The following is a 24404-nucleotide window of genomic DNA, read 5'->3' as shown; positions in this document are numbered from 1 at the left end:
AGGTCTGAGATGCGGGCCCAGCATGGTCCCTGGGAAGACCCTCTTCCTGGTTTGCAGATGGCCGTCTTCCTGCTGTGTCCTCGCGTGGCAGAGAGCAGAGAGAGGGGAAGCCAGCTCTCTCATTTCTCTTCTGATAAGGGCACTAATCCCATCATGAGAGCCCCACCCTCTTAACCCAGTTACCTCCCAAGGCCCCATCTCCAAACACCATCCCATTGAGGGCTAGGGGTTCAACATATGAATCTGAAGGGGACACAAACATGTAGTTGATAACACTGGTGAAGAAAGTTCAGAGCTCTTGGTTGCTCAGGTCTCATATAGTATGTTGAGGCAGTTTGGTGACTTAAAAACAAACAAAAAAACAAAGCACCCTATTCAGGTTCTGAGTCCACATAGGTGAAATTACTACAAGTAATGCAGTCCCAGATAGACTTGGTAAAATGGTGTAATTTTTAAAGAATTATTTTCTCCTAGCCTTTATTGGAGTGAAAGTGTTGATTCTCTTTTGTAAATCGATCACCATAACACCGTCACTCTCACCACCCATTTTCCTGAATGCCGTCTTGAGTGGCAGACAGTCATTGTCCAGTCTTAGCTAGTAATGAGCTGCTCTTACCAATATACCAGTTAGGGTCTTGGGACTTACAAATTACTTTAGCATCTTTGTGGTATGACTTTATAGAGCCCTTTGTGTGCTTTTTAATTTTATCCATGAATAAAATTTTAATAAGAAAGGAAACAAGAAAAGGAGATAAAGAATACATCCCCATGGGTGTGAGTTTTCCTTGTAAGCATTCTCCCAAAGGGGTGAAATAATTTTTGTAACCATGGGAACCATAAAACACTTGTTGAATATTGGTTGAGGGCTTGGTATGTGCTCAGGCACTGAGCTGATCCCATGTGCATGTTGTCACCAACGAATCCTCATGTCAGCCCCAGGAGGTGGGTAATGACTGTTTTCCCCAGTTCTCAAGAACCAACGCCTCGATTATCTGTCACTGCTCTGAGCCACTCTTCAGCTTGGCCTTCTTCAGCTTATCAGATTCTGCTTTATATTTATTTTTTGCAGTATTTGCACTTCTCTGCAATAAGTGTGCTGTTTGGGGAGTATTTTTGGTTTTGCCTTTTAATGCCAGATGGTCCCCACAGTCAACAGAGACCAGCTGACGAAGATATGCACCAGGTAGATGCTGGTGTTTGGGGAGGAGGACTGTGGCGATGGGCACTGACACTGTGAGCAGCTGGCTCTGTGGCAGCTGTTTTTGTGCTATTGTGACTTTTGCTTTCCTCAAGGACTCAGACACTGAGTACTGGCTGCAGAGGACAACCTGGGTGCGTTTCTAGGTCTTTCTCCTTTGCTGGACCAGGAGGTCTTGGGCACAGGCAGGGATCTGGGCTCCCTCAGACCCTGTCTGCACTTCTGTGTTAAATAAATGAATGAGTGGGCCCCGTAGAACTCATATGTTTTGTGCCTTTTGACGAAAATTCCTCCAAAAGGCTTCCAAGCTCTCCGTACACCTTTCTCGATCACAGCTTTGATCTCAGTCCCGCCTTGGTCCTTCCGTCGCCCTGACAAGAACACTGTCCGCTTGGGAAGAGCCAGGGGCCCTCTGCCTCTCCTTCTGAGAGTTTCTCATTCTCAAACCATCGACGTTTCCAGATTGCTCTCTTCTCTTCAGCAGATGTCCACGGGTGACAGAGGATTCAGGGAGAGGAGAGCGTGAGAGCGACCACTCAGTCCCTCGACCCTTTACCTCTTCCCGTGCAGCAGAAATGGCTGGGGTGTACCTGGATTGTGCTTCTTCAGGCCAATGACTCACAAAGAAAACACCCTCTGGGCAGAGCAGGTGCTGCTTGCCATCAGGCGGGCTCCAGTCACTGGTCCCGGCCCTCCTCTTCCGCTCGTTTCTCACTTCCCTGCAGAGCTGTGCCCCCTCATCCCTATTTCTGTTTCCAGTACCTTCCCCTTCCTCCCTGTCCCTTCCCACCCTACTTCTTGAAGACTGCGGGTTCCAGGATTCAGCTAAACCCATCACCGTTCCCACGAAGCACTGCCTGATACACACCTCTCCCCTCCCGCAGAATTGCTCCCTCCCAACCCCATGGACAGGTTAACATCCTAGCCACCTGCCTTCCCATGTCTGACTCCCCCCATTGTCTTGGAAGGGGTGAAGGGCAGGACCACAACATCGCTTTCCTCTCTGTTCCTGGCCCAGTGTTAGGAACACAGATAGGATCTGAAATTCTCTGCAAGGAATAAGTGGAAAATAGTGACTCGTGTGATGCTCTTCCCCCTCTAAGTATAGCCTGAAAGTTCCTTCAGCTGCTGGTCCCAGGCCTGCCACCGGTAATGGAGTACTGGGCCCCAGGTGACGTTCCGTCGGAATTTAAATGAATAATCAATCACCTCTCCCTCTGGATGCTTCCACATCCTTAGGCTTCCTCTGACCAAAGAACTATCCATCTCTCGTCCTGGTATAGACAATCCCAAGTCTTAAGGGAGGGAGCGCTGCTTGGGGAGACCCCAGAGCTGCTACAGTGAACTTAGGCCATAGTTGGAGAGAATCCTCTGGAACGCAATCTGCAGAAGAAAAGTTGCTGAGCTTCAGGAGGCTCCTGTACTGACTCAGAACAGGGAGCTGTTGAGTTGTCTTTGAACACGACCTCGTGTAGCTGTCCATGTGGCACTTCCCTTTGTGAATTGCTGAGCCCGCGTTTGCTTCTCACAACTGGTCCCATTTGCCTAAAATTGAATATCGACCGAGTAACCCAGAAGGCCTGAGGCTCCAGACAGAGCAATGTGTAGTAATAATGTTTACTTTTATATCATATTTCAGTGGTTAAAATTTGCCTCTAATACATTCTTTGGGGGTAAAGAGCATTATCCAATTTCTGGTTTTCTCTCCACTTTTGAGAGTAGCAAGGCAGAAGTTGGAGGTAAGGGGCAAAGGGCTTTCCAAGCAGATATTTGAGCTGCTTTGATACTAGCATCTTTGTTTCGGCTCCGTGGAGGCCGTGTCTGCTCCAAAGCGTGTGTCCACCGTGGCTTTGTGGGCAGTGGTGTGGTGAGCAGAAGGCTTCCCCTGGTGGGGTCCCCTCTCGTGTTGGGACTAAGGTCAGGACCGTCTCAGGCAAAGACTGTTTCTCTAACTCAAAATGCAGATACCATTCTACACAGAACAGCGTAGGGGTGCTGTAGCAGAAAGGGCTTACCGTTGACCATTTAAAAATAAGGAAAGGGTGGTGTCTGATCTGCATTCTGTGCAAGTCAGAAAACATGCGGACTACATTGAAGTCATTTATTCATTGAAGTCATAAGTGTTTGCTGAGTGCCTACTGTTTATGCGACCGAGGCTAGGCACTTGAATTACAGTGATGAATAAGACAATATCCCTGTCCAAGAGCTCCTGTTACTTGGTTTCTTCTGTTTCTTTGTTCCTAATGTTGTGGCCCCACCCCATAACAAAGAAACAGAATTTCTGGAGGATGAGGCCCAGGAATCAGGATTTTAAGAAGATTCCCAGGTGATTCTAGTGTGCAGCCAAGGTTGAGAACCACTGCTCTAGATGGAAGTAATGAACTGCACTTGCAAATGGGAGACATGAGTGAGCTCATCTGTGTGCCGAAGGCTGGAGCATTGAGTGTCTGAGGGGCTGTGGGCCCTGATGAAGGTTGGTGTGGGGCCTGTGAGAACTTCAGGGAGGGCAGTGTCCACCACAGTTGCCTTTGTGCCTCTTCTCCGGGTACTGTGATGGGCGCCCAGGGGTCTGACCTGCTCCCCCCCCCCCCACCCCCCGCGTACTGTTTGGATAAGCTGTCCACTCAAATCACCCTGAGATGATCCAGTTCCACGACGTTGCAAAGAACCCATTTTTAGAAGATTTGCAACAGGAAATAATCAAAGAGATAGGAACTGTGGGACTCTTTGGGAGGGTTGCTGTGTTTTTAATGAAGGTGACACACTGCCTTTCAAACCAAGTAATTAAAGAAAAACCAGCTGCACTGGCTTTCCCAGGGATCACTAGACCCTTAAAATTCTTGTGACAGAGGAAAGTGCTTGGGGGGAAATAGAGACACATAAATATCTAAGGAAGCCCTTCAAATTTGAAAAATTGGGAAATTTTAAAGGCATTAAATTCTTATGAAGACTTTACTACATTAATTTCGAGTAGGCTAAACATAGAGCTAACTCAGCAAGTACCCACCACTCTCCTGGGTGCCGAGGGAAAAATGCTGTGTTCCTTTTTAAAGGCACGCAAGGCTGTTTCCTTGCACCCGTGCCTCAGGGCCTGGCGTGCTTTATGTCTGCTGTTTCCCTTGGCTTTTCTGCACAGCAGCTGCTTTCTGCATGTGCATGTCTCAGAGACTCAGTGGTCCTCACCTCCCTGCTCAGAATCAGGAACACGGGCTCATGGGAAATAAATCCACGTCTCATAGCAATAGGCTGGGACCGTACAACATCTCAGTGTGAAGAATTCTGCATTTCATCGCATCCTCTTTCAACCCATTTGGTGCCTCTGTGTTTTTTGTAATTCAGACTTTTGGGAAAAGATTTCGTATTTTTATGATTTCCCATACTGCTTGCTCACCGAGGCCCCTCTTACTTTTTAATGTGTCCCCTCCCCTCCTCAGCACTACTGCTTTATGGAACATTCTCGCTTTTCACACAGAGGTACTTTACTGCTGTCTGTGCCTCGGCTTCCCCTAGGGAGCCAGTGCCATGATATCGGGTGAGATTCAAGCAACCATTGCTTCCTTTTCCCAGGACTTACCTCCCCTGTCCACATCCCCACGGTTCCTCAGAGGATAGATGTTGTGTGGGTTCCGTTTTATGTCCTCTATCAAACATCACCAACAAACTGTGAAGCAGAGCATTCTTGCTCTCAGAGGACCGTCGCTACAGAATTCATAAGCATCTGTGGCTCACCTGGAGATGCCCTTCATCTCCCAAGGTTTCGGGAGCAGACAGAAAGGTTCAAGGATCGGCTAGGGAGGAACTTCAGAGCCTGGGTTAGCCCGTTCCTGCTTGCTTGCTTCGGTCATTTATTCAGCACGTCTGTATGGAGCACGTGCTGTGTGTCAGGCTTCCAGGAGGGTCTGCCTGTGTCAGGAGGCCGAGGCCGTCACACACGATGGAGGCCATGCTCCCTGATCCTGTTTTCAAGCCTTATTTTGTTCATTAAAGATTTTTAAAAATTTTAAATCATTGTTGACATAGAATGTTATCTTAGTTTTGGTGTCTAACGTAACGATGCAACGTTTATATACTTTCCGAAGTGATCACCACAGTAAGCCTAGTAACCATCTGTAGACATACATAGTTCTTACAATATTACTGATGACACTCCCAGTGCTGTACACTCTATCCCAGTGACTTATTTTATAAATGAAAGTTTGTATTTCTTAATCCCCTTTCCCTTTTCCACCCGTCACCCTACCTTCCTCCCCTCTGGCAACATCAGTTTGTTCTCTATCTGTGAGTTTGTTTCTGTTTCATTTTGTTTGTTCATTTGTTTTGTTTTTTAGACTTCACATGTAAGTGAAATCATATATAGGGTATTTGTCTTTCTCTGTCTGACCTTTCATTTAGCCTCATACCCTCTAGGCTCATTAATTTTGTCACAAATACCAACATTTCATTCTTTTTTATGGCTATCATATCATTGTGTGTATGTATATGTATGTGTATATGTATGTATATATGTATATGTATGTGTATGTGTATATATATGTATGTGTGTATATGTATATGTATGTGGATGTGTATATATGTGTATATGTATATGTATGTGTATAAGTATTTGTATGTGTATATGTATCACATCGTCTTGAGCCACTCGTCTATGGATGACACTCCGTTGCTGCCATACCTTGGCTACTATAATCAGTGCTGCAGTGAACATGGGGGTGCAGATATCTTTATGAATTTATGTTGTTGTTTTTTTCCCTTGGATAAATACTAGAAGTGGAATTGCTTTAAATATATCACTTAACAGACTGTTTGGACTTTTCTAAGGATAGCCAAGATAATGCTGTTTGGATGCTGAAATTTCTCTGAATTTTCAGTGGTTTAAGTCACAAAAGATATTTGAAATCTGAACTGACTAGGAAAATACAGGTGGTGCAGTTTCCGGTCATCAAAGTCAATCCCAGCTGCCTCTTTAAAAATACATGCTCTAATTTTCCTTTTTTTCACTCAAATCTTCTTGAGCAGGTGATCTATCCGACGTGTAGTACCCAAAGTCTTCCTGTCCTTCAGTAAGAAAAAATTTTAAAGCACAAACATGTGTGTATTAGCTTTTTCATCTAGAACTTCAAGTTTGCCTTTCAAATCTTGCTGTGTTTAATTAACACTTGGCCTGAAGGGGCTGGGGGAGCTGAGCTCTAAGGGCCCCTTTGAAAACATGGCAGGAATTTAAAGGAAAGCCGGGCAAACCCAGGCCTGTTACATACATTTGGCAAGTCCTTTCCAAAGCTTTCTCCCCACCCGAATGCTGGGTGGGTTGTGCGCAGCTGTCTCCCCGTCCCTCCCTGCAGGCCGGGCGCTCCCAGCCCCCCGGGTTCTCACGGTGCTGTTCCCTTGCCTCTTCCAGTCTCCCTCTCCGGGCAGCTCCTCGCCCCTGGGCGCAGAGTCTTCAAGCACACCCCTTCATCCCAGTGACCCCGCGGAAGGCTCCGCCAGCAAAGAGGTAGGGTGCCGCTTCCTTTCAAAAGCCTCCAGCCTTTGTCCTCCATCCTGATTCTGGCCTGTGCCTTCTCCAGCCTCCCGCAGAGCTCCTGTCCCCAGGAATCCTGGGGAGAAACTCTATTTTCTCCTCTCCAGTGTGGGGTGGGGCTACCAGCTGGGTAGCCAGTAGCCACGGCTGTCTGTTTTCACTGAGAAATGAAATAAACCCGCTCCCCAGGCACACTAGCCATAGTGCAAGTGCTCAGTAGCCACCGTGACTAGTGGCCACCGTGTGGGACCGGGGAGATGGTGGGACGTTCCCACCAATGGACAGTGCTGGGCACCCGCGAGTCTCTGCGGCAGCATCCTCCCTCGTGGCGCACAGGCCTCGGGCACCGTGGGCTGACAGCACTCGGTGGTTTGGGACGTGGGTTGATTTTTTTTTTTTTTTAAATATCCCGTGATTTCCGGCCCAAGTGAAATATCTTTCATGACGACAGGGTGACCCCTTGTCCCGGTTTAGCTGCGGTGGTTCCAGTTCACACCTGCTGCCCCACTGCTCACCTGGTGAGCACCCTTCTCACTCCCGAAAGCAGTGCCGTTCAGAGACCTGGCCGCAGCCCCGGGAATGTTCACTCTGTCCTGTCCTCCGGGGGAGCCACCAGCCATGTGTGACTAGCAAGCCCTTGGCACATGGCTGGCGGGGCTGAGGACCTGGCTTTTTCCTTTTATTCCGTTTCAGTGAACTCACATAGCCACGTGCGGTGAGGGGCTCCTGGACACCGCAACCTCTAGTATCCCTTTAGACAATAAATCATACTGTCGCCTGCTGAGGGAGGCCAAACGGAGCTCTGGTGGGGAACATGTAAGCAAGACGATGTTGCTTGCTCCCACTGAGGTTCCTAGGGCTGAAAGGGCAGGTGTTTCCCGGAGGGGCACCACTGCCTTCCCCAGCACCGTCATCTTTTGACACCCAGCTGACTGCCACCCCCACCTCCTGGGAAGCCAGCATCAGGTGACTACTGGCCTGCGTCACAGTCTGTGTGTGGGCCCAGCTGGCTCTAACTATAGAGGCTGCCTCGTCCACCGAGGGTATGCATTAGGGAGGTTAAACCACAGAATGAATGGTTGTTTCCCTTTCCCTCCTCTTGCTATCATTTTATGTTAAATTTTAACGTGAGTGGCAGATCACTTCCAAAGGGAACCTTAGTTGAAATTTACCTTTAAAGTATCATCAAATACATATGCATTTTCCATTAAATATTCATTCAGGGGAGAAATATGTTTTTTATTAATCTGTTTATATAAACAGGGGCGGGGAACCTTTTTTTTTTTCTGCCAGGGGCCATTTGGATATTTATAGCATCATTTGAAGGCCATACAAAATTATCAACTTAAAAATTAGCTGCTATATTTGGTCAAACACTTAATTAACTCACCCCTAATGCCCTGGCAGGGCCAGACCAAATGATTTCACCAGCCTTATATGGCCCGCGGGCTAGACGTTCCCCACCCCGATATAAATGAAACAAACATTAGAATTTAGATTTGAAATATCTTTTGTCCTCCTCTGGTCTTGATCCTTAGCCCATAAGGCCTGAGGACTAAAGGGACAGTTTCTGCTGCCCCTACATAAGGCCCATAAGGCTTGAGGACTAAAGGGACAGTTTCTGCTGCCCCTACATCTCATAGCTTTGCCTTATATTTTATTCAGAGCACACGCAGAGGTGAGAACAAATGGCAAAAGGAAAGAGTGACAGTCACAATGATAATAAAAACAGCATGAGCATTTAGTGTTCAGGTACCAGGCCAAGCAATCACAGATAGCATCTCATTTAATCCTTAAAATAATTCCGTGAGGCAGGAATTGCTGTCCTTTTGTGTTAGTTAAGGAAGCTAAGAGGTTGGATAGTTTACCTGAGGTCCCAGGGCTCACAGCTGGTGGGACCAGGATTTGAACCCAGGTTCCTAACATCAGGATCTGCTGTCCTTGGGGAGAAAAGTGCCTGCAGGTCGCACACTGCATGGAAAGGTGGCTCGGATGCCATGATTCCAGTTGTCAGGCCTCCAGGCTCTGCACATGGTTAGTGTGGCCTGGAAAACCCCAGAGAGTTTGGCCTTTATCTTCTTGACTGTGGTTTTATTAATTTTTGCATGTTAAGGATTAACTAATGTTCATCTCTGCCCCCATATGAGAAAATAAAGGGCTAATCAGACTTCTGAATAGTCAGTATTTGATTATTCATCAGCTAGAATAAGCAAGGCAAATTTGTTAGTTTCTCGGTTCCTATAGGACTTGGCACATGTTTCTACAGAGCCTTAGGAATAATGATGAAAATGCTCTTTGTGTGCCATAATTAGAGATTCTTTCATTTCACAAAACTCTTTTAAAAAAATTACTACCCCCGAGACTAAAGAAAGCCAGTCATGAGCTCATGAATAGAGAATAAGCAAATGTACCAAATGCCCTCCATTGTGGCTCTAAATAAAACGGCAGTTTTTAGAGCTTTGGACTGAAGTCATTCTTCTGTAGTTTCTATTAAAATCTGGACACTGTCCTTGAGATTGGCATTCAGTAAAGTACTCTGAATAGCCCAAGAAAATCTGAATTGGCTTCTTGGAGCTACCTGGAGGCTTAAGCATTTTGATTAAACAAAATAAACCTTTATTACCCCCAGACCCTTAGCAGCTGAAGACAAGGACAGGGAGATGGTTGGGGAATAATAATTTGGAAATCTTTGGCCCTTCTGAAGATGCCAGCTTTCATCTGCATGCCCCAAAGTTAAGGATTGTGTTTCTTTAAACCATAGAAATAGATAGACGTGGCTGTCGGCACTCACCTGGGCTTGTCTCACTTGGATAAATAGGAAGTAAAAGTCACATAAAGCACTATTGAACTTGGATTTCCCTTTCCTCCTGTCCCGATTCCTTGGCTCTCACTTGATATGCATTTTTCCATAAATGTGTTAGCAGCCAATTACCTTTTATTCCTGGTGGACTTGTGACTTTAGTGTCTTTAAAGGTGATCCTTTCTGAAACCAGAAACCCACCTTCTTTGGGGTGAGGAAGCATTTCATCCCAGTGGGCACATCAGCAGATTGCTCTTCGCAGTGTATTGCGTGATTAGTGTTAAATTCTTGTCATTGTTCTGAATTGAGTTAGATCCCTAAAATTAAGTGTCTTCAATTGCCCGCAGTTTTCCACATAACAAATAACACTACTACTTTGTAGAATTTTGTGCAAATCAACTAATCATTTCTTTGCCGTTCCTGAAATCTTTCAAGTGAAGATCACTGTATACAGTCCCGTGATATGGAACTGTTTCCCGTGACATCCCAGTCCCCATGCAGGCCCTTCACCCTTCCAGCCCACCAGGCACCGCATAGTATACCCTCAATTAACTCAACCTGTTAAGCACCTATGCTCTACTAGACACCCTTTTCCTAAAATGTACATATTTAAAAGGTCACCCAACAACTGGTAGAGTCTTAGCAATGAAAACCTTTAGGTTTTCTGAGCTTAACCCTTGGCCATGCAAACCCTACTTTCTGCCCGTTTTAGGGACTCTTGCCTTTGACATTAGCTCTCCACTCTCCTGCAATGCTCACCTCATCCTGCCCCAGACAGATCAGGGATGAATTTCCTACTCTCGTGCCACTCCGAGTTCTCTCTAGGACATTCCCTTATGCAAGGAACCAAAGGGTAAGTAACGCTCCCCTGAGAGCCAGCATTTACACTGCTGTCCAGTCAGGTTCTGGAAGGTTTCTGGTTGAAACAAGGGTGCTATCGGAAAACTGACCTTTGCTCCGAGTTGTCACTTCATATACAAAATTCCAAGGCCTTTAATTTACTCCTTTGTTTGTTGTGTGCTTATTTTAAAGTAACACATGATAATGACATATATAGTGAAATTTTTAGACTAAATAAATCAGTAAGAGATGAAAGGAAGAGATAAAAACTCTAGCAAATGTTTTTAGACAAGGAGAGATCCCTGCAGCAAAGACCTAACATGAAATAAAATTCTCCAAGGAAATTTTTAATTTCAGCATATAATGATGTTGTTCTTTCATTAACCAGCAGTTCTTACTTAGAAGCCGAGATTCTTAAGAATACAAATCAAGCCCTTTTTATTGCGATTGTGGATTATAAATTTTGGTTTGTGGGATATTTTTTAAGCTGACAGACATCTGATTGTGGAATGTAGGATTTTCAAATGATCTAATTAATATATGAGTGGATGGTTCTGGAGTCTGGGTAACCTTTAATAAGAAATATGTGTGTTTGTTTACACTTTCTGTAACCAAGAATGGTTGACAACTGGTTAATATCTGACACTGATGATGTATTTGTATTTTATGCTACATGGATGGTTGTATTAATGCATTTTTCATCATGCTTTGCCCTTTTTGAAACTTCTTTGTCTTAATTACAGTCAAGAAAAAGCTTGGCTTCATTCCCAACCTACGTTGAAGGTAAGAGCTAAAAGGAGATATTGAGCACTGAGTCGTTCATGAATCTTTTAGCACTTGGGGCATTGGAAGCACTGGGCTGGAAGACGATAGTGGAGGAGAAAGCCCACAGAGCCAGTTAACTCACAGTCTTCACAGCCTTAGAATCTTAGACTAAAAGCACAGTAGCTGTGAGCCTCTCAGACCTCCCCCTCCCTGCCTTTGCTGATTCTGTCCATGGAACCTGAACCAGGGGGTTGGGGCTTTGCCCAGCTTAGTAATGATCACATTGGATCTGAAACCCAAGTCTTCCCACCTCTATTCCAGTACACCTTACACCCACCAAGGGCTATTCAAGTGGGAATAAGCTTTAACTAACGGGGAGAAATTTTGTCCTCTTAAGAAAAAACACAAAAACAATCCAGAAAACCTGCCTAATAATTCCCACCTCTTGCTTGGATGAGTTAGTAAAAGAAACGTGAAGGGCTTACTCTTTTCCAGGTGCTGTTCTAAGCACTTTCCATGTAATAACTCATTGAATCCTCACACTGATCTTGTGCAGAGGGTTTTATCATTATCCCCGTGTTATGTATGAGGACTGAGGCATCGAAGGGGGGTGGGGGGACAACTTTCCCGAGATCACACCGTTAGCAAGTAGCAGAGCCAGGCCGTCAGCCAGCATCTGACTGCACAGTCCTCCCTGTACTCTCCGCAGCTGCCACGCGTGGTTGTGCCGGCTATTCACTGCACACGCGGCCTAGTAGGGCCCAAACTCTGCCCAGCCTGGCCACCCCAGGTTGAGGTCAGGCCACACATAGAGTGCCCATTTCTTATCCACACAAAGACACCCCAAGTGGGAGGTGACACTGACCTGGACCGGGAGGAGGGCGGGTGCTTTCTCGGGTAGGGTGGGTTGTCATTTCCTTGAGGGAGGATTTTCTGGGGCCCGAGCATGCTCAGGCATCACTTTGGGGTCATGGCTGGTCTCTGAATCCTGCGAGTAAAGAACCAGTGTGTTCTATTGCCTGGGCACGAAACCGCTCTGAACCTTCAGGTCTGACGCCCAGAACGTGCTCCTGGGATAGGGTCAGTGACCCAGGTCCCATTCCCAAGTAACCTGTAAGTTCTCTGTGCCGTTGTTGTCAAGCTCCACAATTCTAGGAGAGCAGCTTGGGGAGGGATAGGAAGTTTGGAAACTCCTTTCTTCTTCATCGCCTGTGCTCGGGCTTAGCATTAACATGAGGTGAGGAGATATATATACACCGAGTGGCCAGATTATTATGACCACCTGACGTTTGTAGCCAAATTAGCTACATTTCGCACTGAAGTTGCTAGAGGGCCAGACCATTATAAATGTCTGAATAGCACAACATACCTAAGTATCGTTGCTGATCAGGTTCATCCTATCATGTTGATGGTGTGTCCCAGTGGAGATGGCTTCTTCCAACAAGACAATGCGCCATGCCATGGTGCTCGTATTGTGCAGGCCTGGTTTCAAGAACATGAGGGAGACTTTACCTTGCTGAGGTGGCCCCCACAATCACCAGATCTCAATCCAATTGAGCATTTGTGGGGCGAAGTTAAAAGAGCCATCAGGCAGCTGGTTCCACAACCATCAAATCTCACAGAACTGGACAGTGCTATTCATCAGGCATGGTGTCGGATTCCTCGCATCACCTTTCAACATCTCGTGGAGTCAGTGCCAAGAATTGCCGCAGTATTGAAGGCAAAAGGTGGCCCAACAAAGTACTAATGGGGTGGTCACAATAATCTGGCCACTCAGTGTATAGTGTGTGTGTGTGTGTGTGTGTGTGTGTGTAGTGTGTGCTTGCTCACCCCCAGAGCAACACAAAGGCATCACTGAAAAGAAAAACACATTCCAAAAAACCAAAATGAACCCTGTGATTCTTTGACGTAGGAACATTATAACTTTTGTTTTTTAATAACACACTAAGCCTAAAATGAACTTATGAAATTAGGATGCTTTTTTTGCAGAGTATGATAGAGTGACAGTGGCATTTGATTATAATCAGTTTCCCTGGAGAATAAAAGGCATGAGATTATATCTGGAATGCATAATTTGTTTAGACCCAATATTTCTGTCTCCTGGCTGCTTGACATTTACACAGTCATTTAAATATTATTTGGATTGCTCTTAAACACATCTGCATATCCACACTTACGAGGCCTCAAGAGGAAGCCTTTCAGTGAGTAGAGCTAAGACAGAGACGACTATAGGATGGCATTGGGAGTCCCATAGAGAGGTGGTTCATTTTTCTTTTTCTTTGACATTCGTTATTTTCACAAGTGAGTATTTTTAAAAGTGACTATCCCAGATGAGATCTTTTTTCTCAGTGCCTCGTTGACAAAAGTGACTGTGTTTCAGGAACGTCGTACATGCATCACAGGAGTTTGTCATGGAAGACTGATCATCTTCTACATTTTACAAAACACAGTGTGGGTCCAAACTTGTCCTTACGTTATTTTAGTTAGACTTCTGCTTCCCCGCTGTACAACTCAACTGTATATTGTAAATAACCTGAATTCGTCCCACATCCATCAAAGTTTCAGGGTGAGGAGCATATGTTTGTTGAGAAGAATGGAAATTACCAGTAGGGCTGGGTACCACCCAGTGTTTGCCTAGAAGTCTTTCCCAGAAAGATCGAGAATAAGACAAATAACAGGTTTCCTTATTTAATTACTACACAGATACTTTGTGAAGGCATTTCCTGAAACATTGTTAATTCCTTTGTTTCAACCACCACCTTGGTTTTAGAAAAAATGAATACATTATTTTAGGCCTGCCCCCTGATAAGTAGCTTATCATGGGAAGTGGCTGTTTAAGCTCAAGATGAGCTTCATCTTGAAGGATAAAAATTAAAACCATCTCAGATTAGCTCTCCAAACAGAAAGAGCAAATTGTTTCCATTTCAAGCTATCTAATTTAAGACCTGGAGGTTTTAACTGTGGGTTACGATGTATATTTTAGTCTCCCCAAATACAGCCTTCAAGCCAAAGAAAATACATGTTTTCATTGCAGAATTAGAATGCCTTGTTAGTGCATCTGTTATAGAGTTCGTTATATATTAGTCCCAGACGTGTTTTAACTTCAAATAACGTTTACAGCAGATTATGGTTAGAGTCAGATACCTCCATTTTAATTATTTAAAACTAAGGTTGGGTTTTTTTTTTCTAAAATATAGTTTTATTGATTCCAGAGAGAGGAAAGGGAGAGGAAGAGAGAGAAACATCAATGATGAGAGAGAACCATTGATTGGCTGCCTTCTGCACACCCCCTACTGGGGATTGAGCCCACAACCCAAGCATGTGCCCTGACCAGGACTCGAACCCTGAGCTCCTGGTTCATGGGTCAATGCTTAACCCCTAAGCAACACTGGCCGGGCTAAGGTTTGATTTAAAAGGCTGATCAATGAAACAAATTCCCATTTTCCCTGGAACTGATCTGTATGCAGATGCAGGCCAGGAACTTATGGCCTATAAGGCAGCATGAGATGGCAGCTTCGGAGTAATGTTAGCTGCGTCCCAAAATTGGGGTTAGAGGCTATTATGGGAACCAAACATTCTGAAACAAATATCTCAGTTTTTTTATTTATAAAATTTACTTCCCCCATTATAGATAAAATGGAGAGGGGAGATATGAATCAGTAGCAAGTCAAGGAACTGCTTATTTATTTGATAACCCCTGGGTAACAGGTGCTGGCCAGACACAAGAGAGCCAAGATGACATAGCCCCTGTCCCCAAAGAGCTCACAGTGTGACAGGAGAAACAATAGCCTTCATGAAACGTTCCATGTCCTGTGTTTACATAAATCTGCACATCATTTCTCACAGTAAATGGTCTGGGTGAAGTAAGTGACTATAAGAAAAAATTGTTCCCGTTATTTGAAGATGAGGGGTGAGTGGAGGCAGATATGGGTCCCGTAGACTGCTCAGGGCCCTCAGGACCGGCCCTCTGGGCCAGAGGTGAGCGGTGGGGAGGGTTGTATGCAGGGGTTGGGCAGGCCCACCCCAGTGGCTTCACTCACCAAAGTGGCTCTGTGTGTTACAGTTCCCGGACCTTGTGACCCTGAAGACTTAATCGATGGAATCATTTTTGCTGCCAATTACCTTGGCTCTACCCAGCTGCTCTCCGACAAAACTCCCTCCAAAAACGTGCGCATGATGCAGGCCCAGGAAGCGGTGAGCAGGATCAAGGTGAGGGGGGCCATGTGCTCCGCGGGGGCGGGGGGCGGCGGCTGGTACCTGAGCCGTCCACAGTGGTCACCCCAAACCTCACTGACTAGTCCTGAGGGTAGAGGAGAGTGGATTGGGGTGATGCTGCAGGCAGTGCTTACACATGTTCCTGCTACAGTTCTAAGCAGAAAAAATGATTTCTGAAGTGGACTGCAGTCCTTACATGGAAGCACTGTATATTTGGGTTGTTCTTAATGGCCACTCTGGAGAAAAAGCATACATATGATCCTGAACTTTCAGAAGTTGACTTGACGAGGACAGATATCGTGCCGAGTGTTACCTCTAACGTGAGGGTTCTATTCCTGTACTTCCACCGACAGCGGGGTTCAAACTAGGTCCTTTGCCTTGGAACCTGCTGATCCTGCTCAAGCTCAGTTGAACTGGTTTGCTTCAAGGGAAATGAACCCTTTGATCAGATCTAGCCTGGCCAGCCTGAGCAAGTCTGAGCAAGGCCAGCCCTGTTTAAACTCGTCTGAGTCCGTCATAACCTGCTTGAATCTGTTCCACCGAGGTGGACAAGGAGCGAGCCTGTGTTGTTCAGGAAGGACCACTTTCATCCGGTTTAAATCGTTCACAACCGGTTTGAACCAGCCAAACTGGTGTGAGCCCATGGAAACACAGAGCTCTCAAATCTCCACCCGAGGCCACACACACCTCAGGTCTACGGAGACACTTACCGTGTCTTCACGTCACTCCAGTGTCCTCAGGGGCCGCCCGCACCCAGAGCCGCTGGGCAGCCACGCTGGCGCCACAGGGAGGGCCTCCCTGTGGACACCAGAGCCAGGCATGTCAAGCAAGAGGGCATAGGTTAGGGTGCTCCAGGGCTGGTGGTGTCCAGTTCCAACTGGTCAAAATCCATTCTCACCTCAAGGAGCCATTCACGTTTTTATATCTTCTCGCTCACACACTCACAGGTCTCACCCTGGTGTTGGTGTGACAGCATGGAATGAGAACGCATGGGGAGAAGGCAGGCGCTGAGAGTCCTTGATTCTCACTTAAGGACAAAATACTTCTGGAGCATCCGGGTGTTCAAGGCTGTGCAGGGGCTCCGGAGAGAGGGAAATGGCCATTTAGACAGTGAGCGTCTGACCCTCAAACTCAGCAGCACAAGTGAGAAATGAACTGAGTCAGCGATGAGGCCCTGCCCTTAAGGATCCGTCGTTGTAGAGGAAACCCTTGCTGCAGCTTTGGATAATATTACTCGGGTTTGGGGAATTGGGATGTATAAACGAGGGAGTAATTTACAGTAGCCCAGTGTCAAAGTCACTGACAGTTTCACCCGTGTGTCAGGGACCCACTTCACCACTTTGTCTGGGCAGCCCAGACCTTGTCTGTGTCCTAGATACCCTGCGACCACCAGGCCCACTTCCGAGGTTTCCTTTTTTTCTCCCATAATCAGCCTTTCCCAGGATGATTGACAGTAGGAAGGTCCACTGCCTTCAAAGGAAGTCCCACCTCCCACCCACAGAGGTGTCTCTTGCCCCAGGATTCCCAGCAGGACAGCTCCATGAAAACGCGTCTGCCTGACCTTCAGACCATCATAGGCTTTCAGACTCAGTAATTCTATCAGTAGAACATTGGGTTCCTGTTGAGCTGCCCAGCCAGGCCTGGCCTGATTTCTTCCCACTGTCACCCCTTCTCTTAGAGGGGTGACATCAATACTGCCCGATCCTCCCACAGTTCTTAATCTAGGATCTCCCAGGCACAGCCTTCAAAGCAAGAACACAAAGCTCTCTGAGAGAACATGCTGCGTGTCAGGCTTATTTCACCCAGAGCAGTGAATTTGGAAAACTAAATCTTCGGGGTCATAGTTCTGACTCCTCATGTCCCACAGTCTCCAGGCACAGCATGTTATGATTTTATTGAATTAACACTTGTTAAGTAGAGCCCTGGGGTGCCAGATGGTGAGCAGAATACCACAAGAGAAATTAAAATCGAGGAGTTATTGCTCACAGGCCCTGGAGGAAGGCCTAGAGGGGCCGTGTAGGGAGGTCACGGCAAGGAGAGGCGGAGAGGGAGAGAGGAACATGCCTGGGAACATGCCTAGGCCAGGACCTGGGAGCTTGGCCTTATTAGGATCCGTGGGTGGGGTGCTTAGGGTTCCTGAGCTAGGATGAGATTGGTCAATTCACACCAGAGGAGTCAGGATTCGGTAAGCTCCTCGGGGGTCTTATCTAAGGGGACAGACAGACGGGGAGGGCCCTGGAGGTGAGGAAGACTGTTGATCAAGGGCTGTTGGGGGAGTCATGTTAGGAGCTGACTTTTGCTCGCGCCTGTGTGGGCTGTTATGATCTAGGGGATGTGCCTGCATGAGGGGACTAGTGTCCTTTCAAAGTCACTGCAGACCGCTTGGCCAAACAAAAGAGATGCTGAGGCAGCAGGACCACCGAGTGGCGTAGCTAAGCTCTCAACACAACACTTAGTTCCCCAGCCTAACAGTGCTGCCAGCCTCCGGGTCCATGGGAGGTCAGAGGCCTGGTGCGCCTTGCTCAGTGGTTCCAGACAGACAGGGACCGCCTCCCACAGCCGCGTTGGAGATGGGCGGGGCGCTTGGATTGCCACTGTGTCGGGGGCATTTCTACTGGCTCTTGTGGGTCAGAGGCAGGGATGCTTGATGCCCTGCGGTGTCCAGGATGGGGCCACACGCCGAAAGTGTATCTCCTCCAAAACGCCAGCTTGCCTCCCCCAGAACTCCCTGTCGGGGAACACTCCCAGGGCCCACTCAGTGAATCTTCCAGAACAAAGCTGCCGTCCATCCCCAAACTAGTACCAAAGACCCCTGAGACCGGAAGCTGTGTGTTGCTTTGAGATTCGTTTTTTCCTGGGTTCTGTCCATCAAGGTTTAAAACCTGTGACGGGTCAGGTTTCATTCTGGGCACGTTGTTTATTGGCCTCCTGGACTGATAGTCCTTGACTCCTACCGATAGGGTTTCTGTCTTTCCACTGTGAGACAGACATCGTACTCGATGACCTGGAGGGGGAGCAGGCACAGGCACATCTCCCAGACATAAAGCAGGGCCCCGGGTAGACTGCGGCATCCGGTACCAGATCCCACCCAGCGCCACACCTGCTATGAACCACAGACGCACCTCGTTTTATTGCACTTTGCTTCAAGTTTCACTGTTCATTTGCTTTAAAAGTTAGGTGGCTTTGTCCATCGGAACAATCAGGATAGAGGCTGTCTGGTTATAAATCCACTTTAGACCTGCCTGGAGTAGCGTAGGCATCTAAAGGGCAGACATTGATTTCTCCAGCAAGTGACTCTAGTGTGAGGAAGTCATCCCCGAGGGGTGAGGGTCGATGGTTACATTTCATGTATAGGTATCACTTCACAGTGTGCTGCCGTGCCTCTGAAGCAGTGGTTCTCAACCTTCTGGCCCTTTCAGTACAGTTCCTCATGTTGTGACCCAACCATAAAATTATTTTCGTTGCTACTTCATAACTGTAATGTTGCTACTGTTATGAATTGTAATGTAAATATCTGATATGCAGGATGGTCTTAGGCGACCCCTGTGAAAGGGTCGTTCGACCGCCAGAGGGGTCGCGACCCACAGGTTGAGAGCCGCTGCTCTGAAGGAACTGTTGCCTCTCGTTTGTATCGTCTGCTCTGTGTGCCTTCTACATCCATTTAAATGCCCATCGGATTGCTTGCCTTTGCACCAAGCCTGACTCTTTCTCAGATTGTCAATGAAGACGATTGCGTTCAGACCCATAGTTTATTTCTGTACCCTGCGGAAAGTTACTCCGTGGGGGGCGTGCCCTGTGCTGCTCACACGTGCCCAGGAGACACTTTGTCTAAGGCAAGTGGTGCCATGCTTTCTCCTAAAGAGAGGCTGGCGTTTTGGGGACGGGTTTTGCTAGGCTACTTCGAGAGAAACAGCAGAGCAAGGCTGCAGATTTTACAGTGTCCATCCAGGAAGGGAGGGAGGAAGGAGAGCTCTGTGGATTTCTTTGGAAACCTATTTAGCAATATCCTCACCAGAAACCACAAAAAGTGATTTCAGCTTTGGTGCTCTCCCCTAAACAGAGGCAGCGGACTTCTGTCCTCTGGTTTCCAGCTCCTTTTCCCTCCCTTCCTCCCTTCCTCCCAGGGGAATCCCATTGTCCCCTCTCTTTCCTCTGCCCATGTTCTCTCTTTGACCTGATGGATGTTTGTGGCACTTTGTTGAGCAAAATACTGGACCTGAAGCGTAGGCTCCCATTTTGAACCAGTTTTAATTTCTGACTGTTCATCGATTGTGGTGTCTAGGTCACTCACCTAGCACCAGCTGCACTAGTATACCAGCACTGAATGCTGATACTGGATTTGCACCTGGAGACATAAGAATTACGGTTTTCTTAATTTAACAAAGAATTTACAGATGTGTTTGCCAAATGGGGAGAGAATTTGGAATTGTGGTTTAGTCGGGAATTTCCTACTTAATGTGAAGAGAGAACAGAGAAATTTGGCTAAAAAGCAAACTGTTCCAATGCAGACCCCTGTGGTAGACTCGTAGGAGATAAAGTCAACCAAGATCCAGGCCTCGGCCCGGGGAAACGTGCGGTCTAAAGGGAGTAAAGAAGAGTGTCACAGTAACAACAATGCCAGGCAGGCCGAGGACTGGGAAACTGAAAGGCTTTTCCACCCACCGAAATATGCGAAGTGAGGTGCACCCTATGCAATAGCAGAATCAGAAGACGTCTACCATTCTCCTTACTTTTATTTTTATCATCTTTAGAATCTCCCTAATGTATCCGTTCTGTCTGTTGTTCATCATTTTCGAGAGGAACTAATATCTTGGCAAGAAGCCCCCCTATAACTTAGGAATGCATTACAGCAATGATTCTCAAAGTGGGGCCCCTGGCCCAGCAGTACTTGTTGCAAATGCAGATTCTCAGGCTCCGCCTTAGTCAGAAGCTGGTGAGGGTAGGGCCCAGGAGTCTGTATTTCCATAAGCCCTTCGGGAGGTCCTGATGTCCACTGACCGTCCAGGGTTTCAGAGCATCTGTGTCCACCTGAGCTCTGTGGTGTCCCAGTCAAGCCGAGCGCTTCTCATTGACACGGTTCTGTTGGCAAATAAGCTCAAGAAATGCTGCAAAGTAGATCTCGTTAGAGATTTGCCACATCTGTTTTCCTATTGAAGGCTCTGAGAAGTCCTGTACCAAGGAGATTTAGTTCACTTTCCTTAACCAGAAGCTCCCATAGTTATTTGAACAGAGATGCAGTATCACTGTGTGGTGCCTGTTAAATTAGTCTTGTTGCTAGGATTCTCTGGAACGCATTTTGGGAGAAACTTCTGGAAAGAACTTTGCTCTTTATGCTGTCTGTATCTAACGTGCACTAAGTGGAGACCCTATACACACACACACACACACACACACACACACAGACACACACACACACACACGGTGTGGGAATCATGCCTGAACCCTGTCCAGTGTAGCCAGCTCCCTTGTCTTCCTCTCTCTCCACTCCATCTCCATGCCTCATTCCACTCTCATGCCCACTTTATTCTCTGCTCAACGGAAGATGGGGGAGGGGGGCTACTGACCCCTGCTGAGCCCCAGTAACGGCTCCGTGTCCACGAAGAGTACGGTGTATATGTTTTCAGTCTTTCTACTTTTGTGAAGCTCATGTGACTAAGTCACAAGTGGTATTTTGACTTTTTTTTTTTTTTGGCCCATGCATTTTTCTAAGGATCATTCATTATCAGTTACCCCTATACCTGTAAAGACTAGCCTGTCCCCAAAGATCCGATTTTTCCATTGTTTTATAAAAAGATTTTCTTTAAATGTCAAAAATTGATGATTTAATTGTATAATTAAAATTTCTGCCCATCTAGCTTTGTCCCAACCATGTGGTTCCCCATCTAACTTGAAGAAGCCTATGCATACATTATTTCATTTACTCCTCAAAATGGAGGGGGGTGGGGAATCCTGGGAGGTAGGTATTATTTAACCTCATTATTTTCCCCAGACAAACAGAGGAGTTTATAGATGGAAAAACCTGCCCAGATCACACAACTAGCAATTTGGAGTGTATAGTGAGACTTCCAGGTTTGAATCTGTTTTGCCACTTAACAGCTGTGTGACCTTAGGCAGGTTAATTAGCCTCTCTGTGCCTCAGTTTCCTCTTCTGGAAGATGAGGATAATGTTGTGCCTACCTCACAGGGCTGCTGGCAGCTTTTACATTAATAGTCCTGTAGCACTTAGAAGGGTACTGTCAGCAGGGGGGGCGGGGGGGAAGCTTCAGTAGTTGGGAGGAACCCTGGTATGAATAAGTTAAAGGGGCTTAACAACAGCTGACATTCCATCCCCATGGTGGATTGAGTGACTGAATGGACGGTGCCACTGTTTGTGTCCTTGCACACACCCTGCTGGGTGGTAAGCCACAGTCAGTCCCAGAAACACAAGGATTTAAATGGATGCTGCCACTCTTGCTCTAAGATGCATGCTGGCCTTGTGGTTCTCTTAGACCTCTCTCTGCTGCTCCAGTTTCTCTTTCTGGCTCCAACCGCATCTGCCATTTCCACTGTTATGTCTAAATTTTACATTATAATTTGTTCCAGGGCACTTGAATATCATAAGTGATTTAAAGATGGCATTCCTCTAATAAGTGCATAAAATATTTTTTAATTTCACAAACCTTATTTCGGCGTGCCTTTCATGAAACTCAGTCTGCCATTTGGATCCTCTTCCTTATCACCAGTTCTAGCAAAAAAAACACACTCCCAAAACAGAATTTGGGCATTCCATTGGTGGCAGACTTAATATCCTTTGAAAGGGCCCTTTCAGATCACTATTCTCTAGAGTTAAGCATTTTGACCAATAACTGTTAGGTTTTGGTATCAAAAAATAAGGGGAATGCTTATGTTACTGCCATTTCATTTCATTCCATACCCTATTATTTTCAGGGGAAGTGGTAGAAAACAGACAAACATTAGGATCTCACTGTAGTCGTTTATCATTGCATTATAATTGGTGCAGGTCAGAACTTCCTGATTCCACAAAAGAAGCTGTGGTGTGACGTAGCATCAGTATTTCTACACTTGTCATGAGCGTCAGTTAGGGTAACACTTGAAGCTGCTGCCTTTAGACTTTTCCATAGCAGGCTCTTCACCAGGACCACCAGTAAGAGCTTGGGTAGCTGTGCAGCGTGGGCTGCCCTAGACTCCTGGGTGTGGCACAGATGAGCTATTTGGTGCTGGGATGGCTGACTCATCCAGTTTTCCACAATGAGTTAGTACAGACAAGGCACCTTAGTCATTAATGAAATAAATTTGTGCTGCTGAGAGCAAAAGAGCTTTCTACCAGGTGAGTACCAAGAATGTGAGAGAGCAGACCTTCTTCCACCCCACCCCATCACCACAGCAGCATTCTGGTTTGGCCATTGACTCACCATTATTCGTACAGGATCTTCGTGTGTATAGCAAGCCCTATTGAAAGCCAAGAAATTGCATCCAGATATAGGTGAATTATAGTCATGTGACAGCAAACACAAATATCCTATATAATAAAAGGCCCATATGCAAATTGACTGAATGGCAGAATGACTGGTCATTATGACATGCACTGACCACCAGGGGGCAGACGCTCAACACAGGAGCTGCCCCTTGGTGGTCAGTGCACTCCCATGCGGGGAGCACCGCTCAGCCAGAAGCCCTGAGCTGGGCTCAGGGCTGGCTAGCACAGCGGCTGTGGTGGGAGCCTCTCCCGCCTCTGAGGCAGCACTAAGGATGTCTGACTGCCGGCTTAGGCTGACATCCCTGGAGGGTTCCCAGACTGTGAGAGGATGCAGGCTGGGCTGAGGGAACCCTTCCTCCCCCTGAGTGCATGAATTTCGTGCACTGTGCCTCTAGTAGTGCTTATAGTACACCAGGCATTGTTCTAAGAGCTTTGCATGTATTTATCCTCAGAACAGCCCTATAAGGTCAATACTGTTTTTATCCTCATTTGACAGATGAGTAAACTGAGGCACAGAGATGTTAAGTTGCTCACTCCAAGTCACACAACTAGTTAGGTAGCGGAGCCAAGATTCAGTTTCAAGAAACTCGACCCCAGAGTCTGCTTTTATCAACTATGCTTTTATTTATGAGAAAAGAGGGGAATATTACATTCATTTCTAGTTAGGTGTAGGCTATAAAATATTCACAAATTTAAGGCAAGAAGTATTATTAATGAGGGAAAACAATAAAAGATCAAGTCAATAGGAAGACATAAACATCTTAAATATGTATGCACCTTATAGCTATGAAATGGAAAAAGCAAAGATTGACAGAAGTAGACATGGACAAATTCACAGTAACAGCTGGCGATCTAAACACACTTCTCTTAATACATATTAGAATCAGCAGACAAAAAGTCAGCAAGTACATACAAGAGTTGAACCATACTCTTAAGTCAACATATTTAACCTAATTGACATTCATAGAATACTATCCTCAACAACTGCAGAATGCATCTTTTGAAGTCCCCATGACACGTTCACCAACGTCAGTCACATTTGGGGCCATACTGGCTAAGATTCAACACATTTCAAAGGATTGAAACCAGGGTATATTCTCTGTCCCAGTGGAATTAAGACATGAATAACAAAAAGATAGGAAAATCTCCAAATGTATTATTACTAATACAGTTCTAAGTAACCCAAAGTTCAAAAGAGAAATCATAGTGGAAATCAGAAAATGTTTTAAATGAAATGATAATTAAATTGCAACAAATCAAAAAGTGTGGGATATAGCTAAAGCAGTGCTTGGAGGGAGAGTCATAGCAAGTATATCAGGAAAAAAAGTTTGAAAATCCATCATTTAAGTTTTCATCTCAAGAAGCTGGGGAAAAATCAGCAAATTCAGCTCAGAGAAAGTTAAAAAAAAAAAGATGTAGGCTGAAATCAATGAAATAGAAAACAGGCATATAATAAAGAAAATCAACAGAAACAGAAGTTGATTCTTTGAAGGCATTGATTGCAGCTAAGTATAAGATTGCAACTCAATAAATTTCTTTCCTCCTACTTTCCCTGCCATCTACTAAATTCTGATTAGGAAATCCATTGTCT

At 46.2% G+C, this 24404-nt stretch overlaps 1 protein-coding gene across 1 annotated transcript in view; it reads left to right on the top strand.

Moving 5' to 3' along the window:
• Window positions 1-24404, top strand: part of APBA1 (amyloid beta precursor protein binding family A member 1) — a 195064-nt gene that overhangs the window by 150268 nt on the left and 20392 nt on the right. The window contains exons 3-5 of the mRNA XM_081103992.1: window positions 6594-6689; window positions 11100-11139; window positions 15185-15330. Of these exons, the coding sequence (XP_080960118.1) occupies window positions 6594-6689; window positions 11100-11139; window positions 15185-15330 (282 nt within the window). The remainder of the gene's footprint in view (window positions 1-6593; window positions 6690-11099; window positions 11140-15184; window positions 15331-24404) is intronic.

Source organism: Myotis nattereri, assembly GCF_964212035.1.
Source record: "Myotis nattereri genome assembly, chromosome: 12".
Taxonomy (NCBI): domain Eukaryota; kingdom Metazoa; phylum Chordata; class Mammalia; order Chiroptera; family Vespertilionidae; genus Myotis; species Myotis nattereri.
Note: the sequence above shows the minus strand (reverse complement) of the source record. Positions and strands in the feature narration are given on the sequence as shown.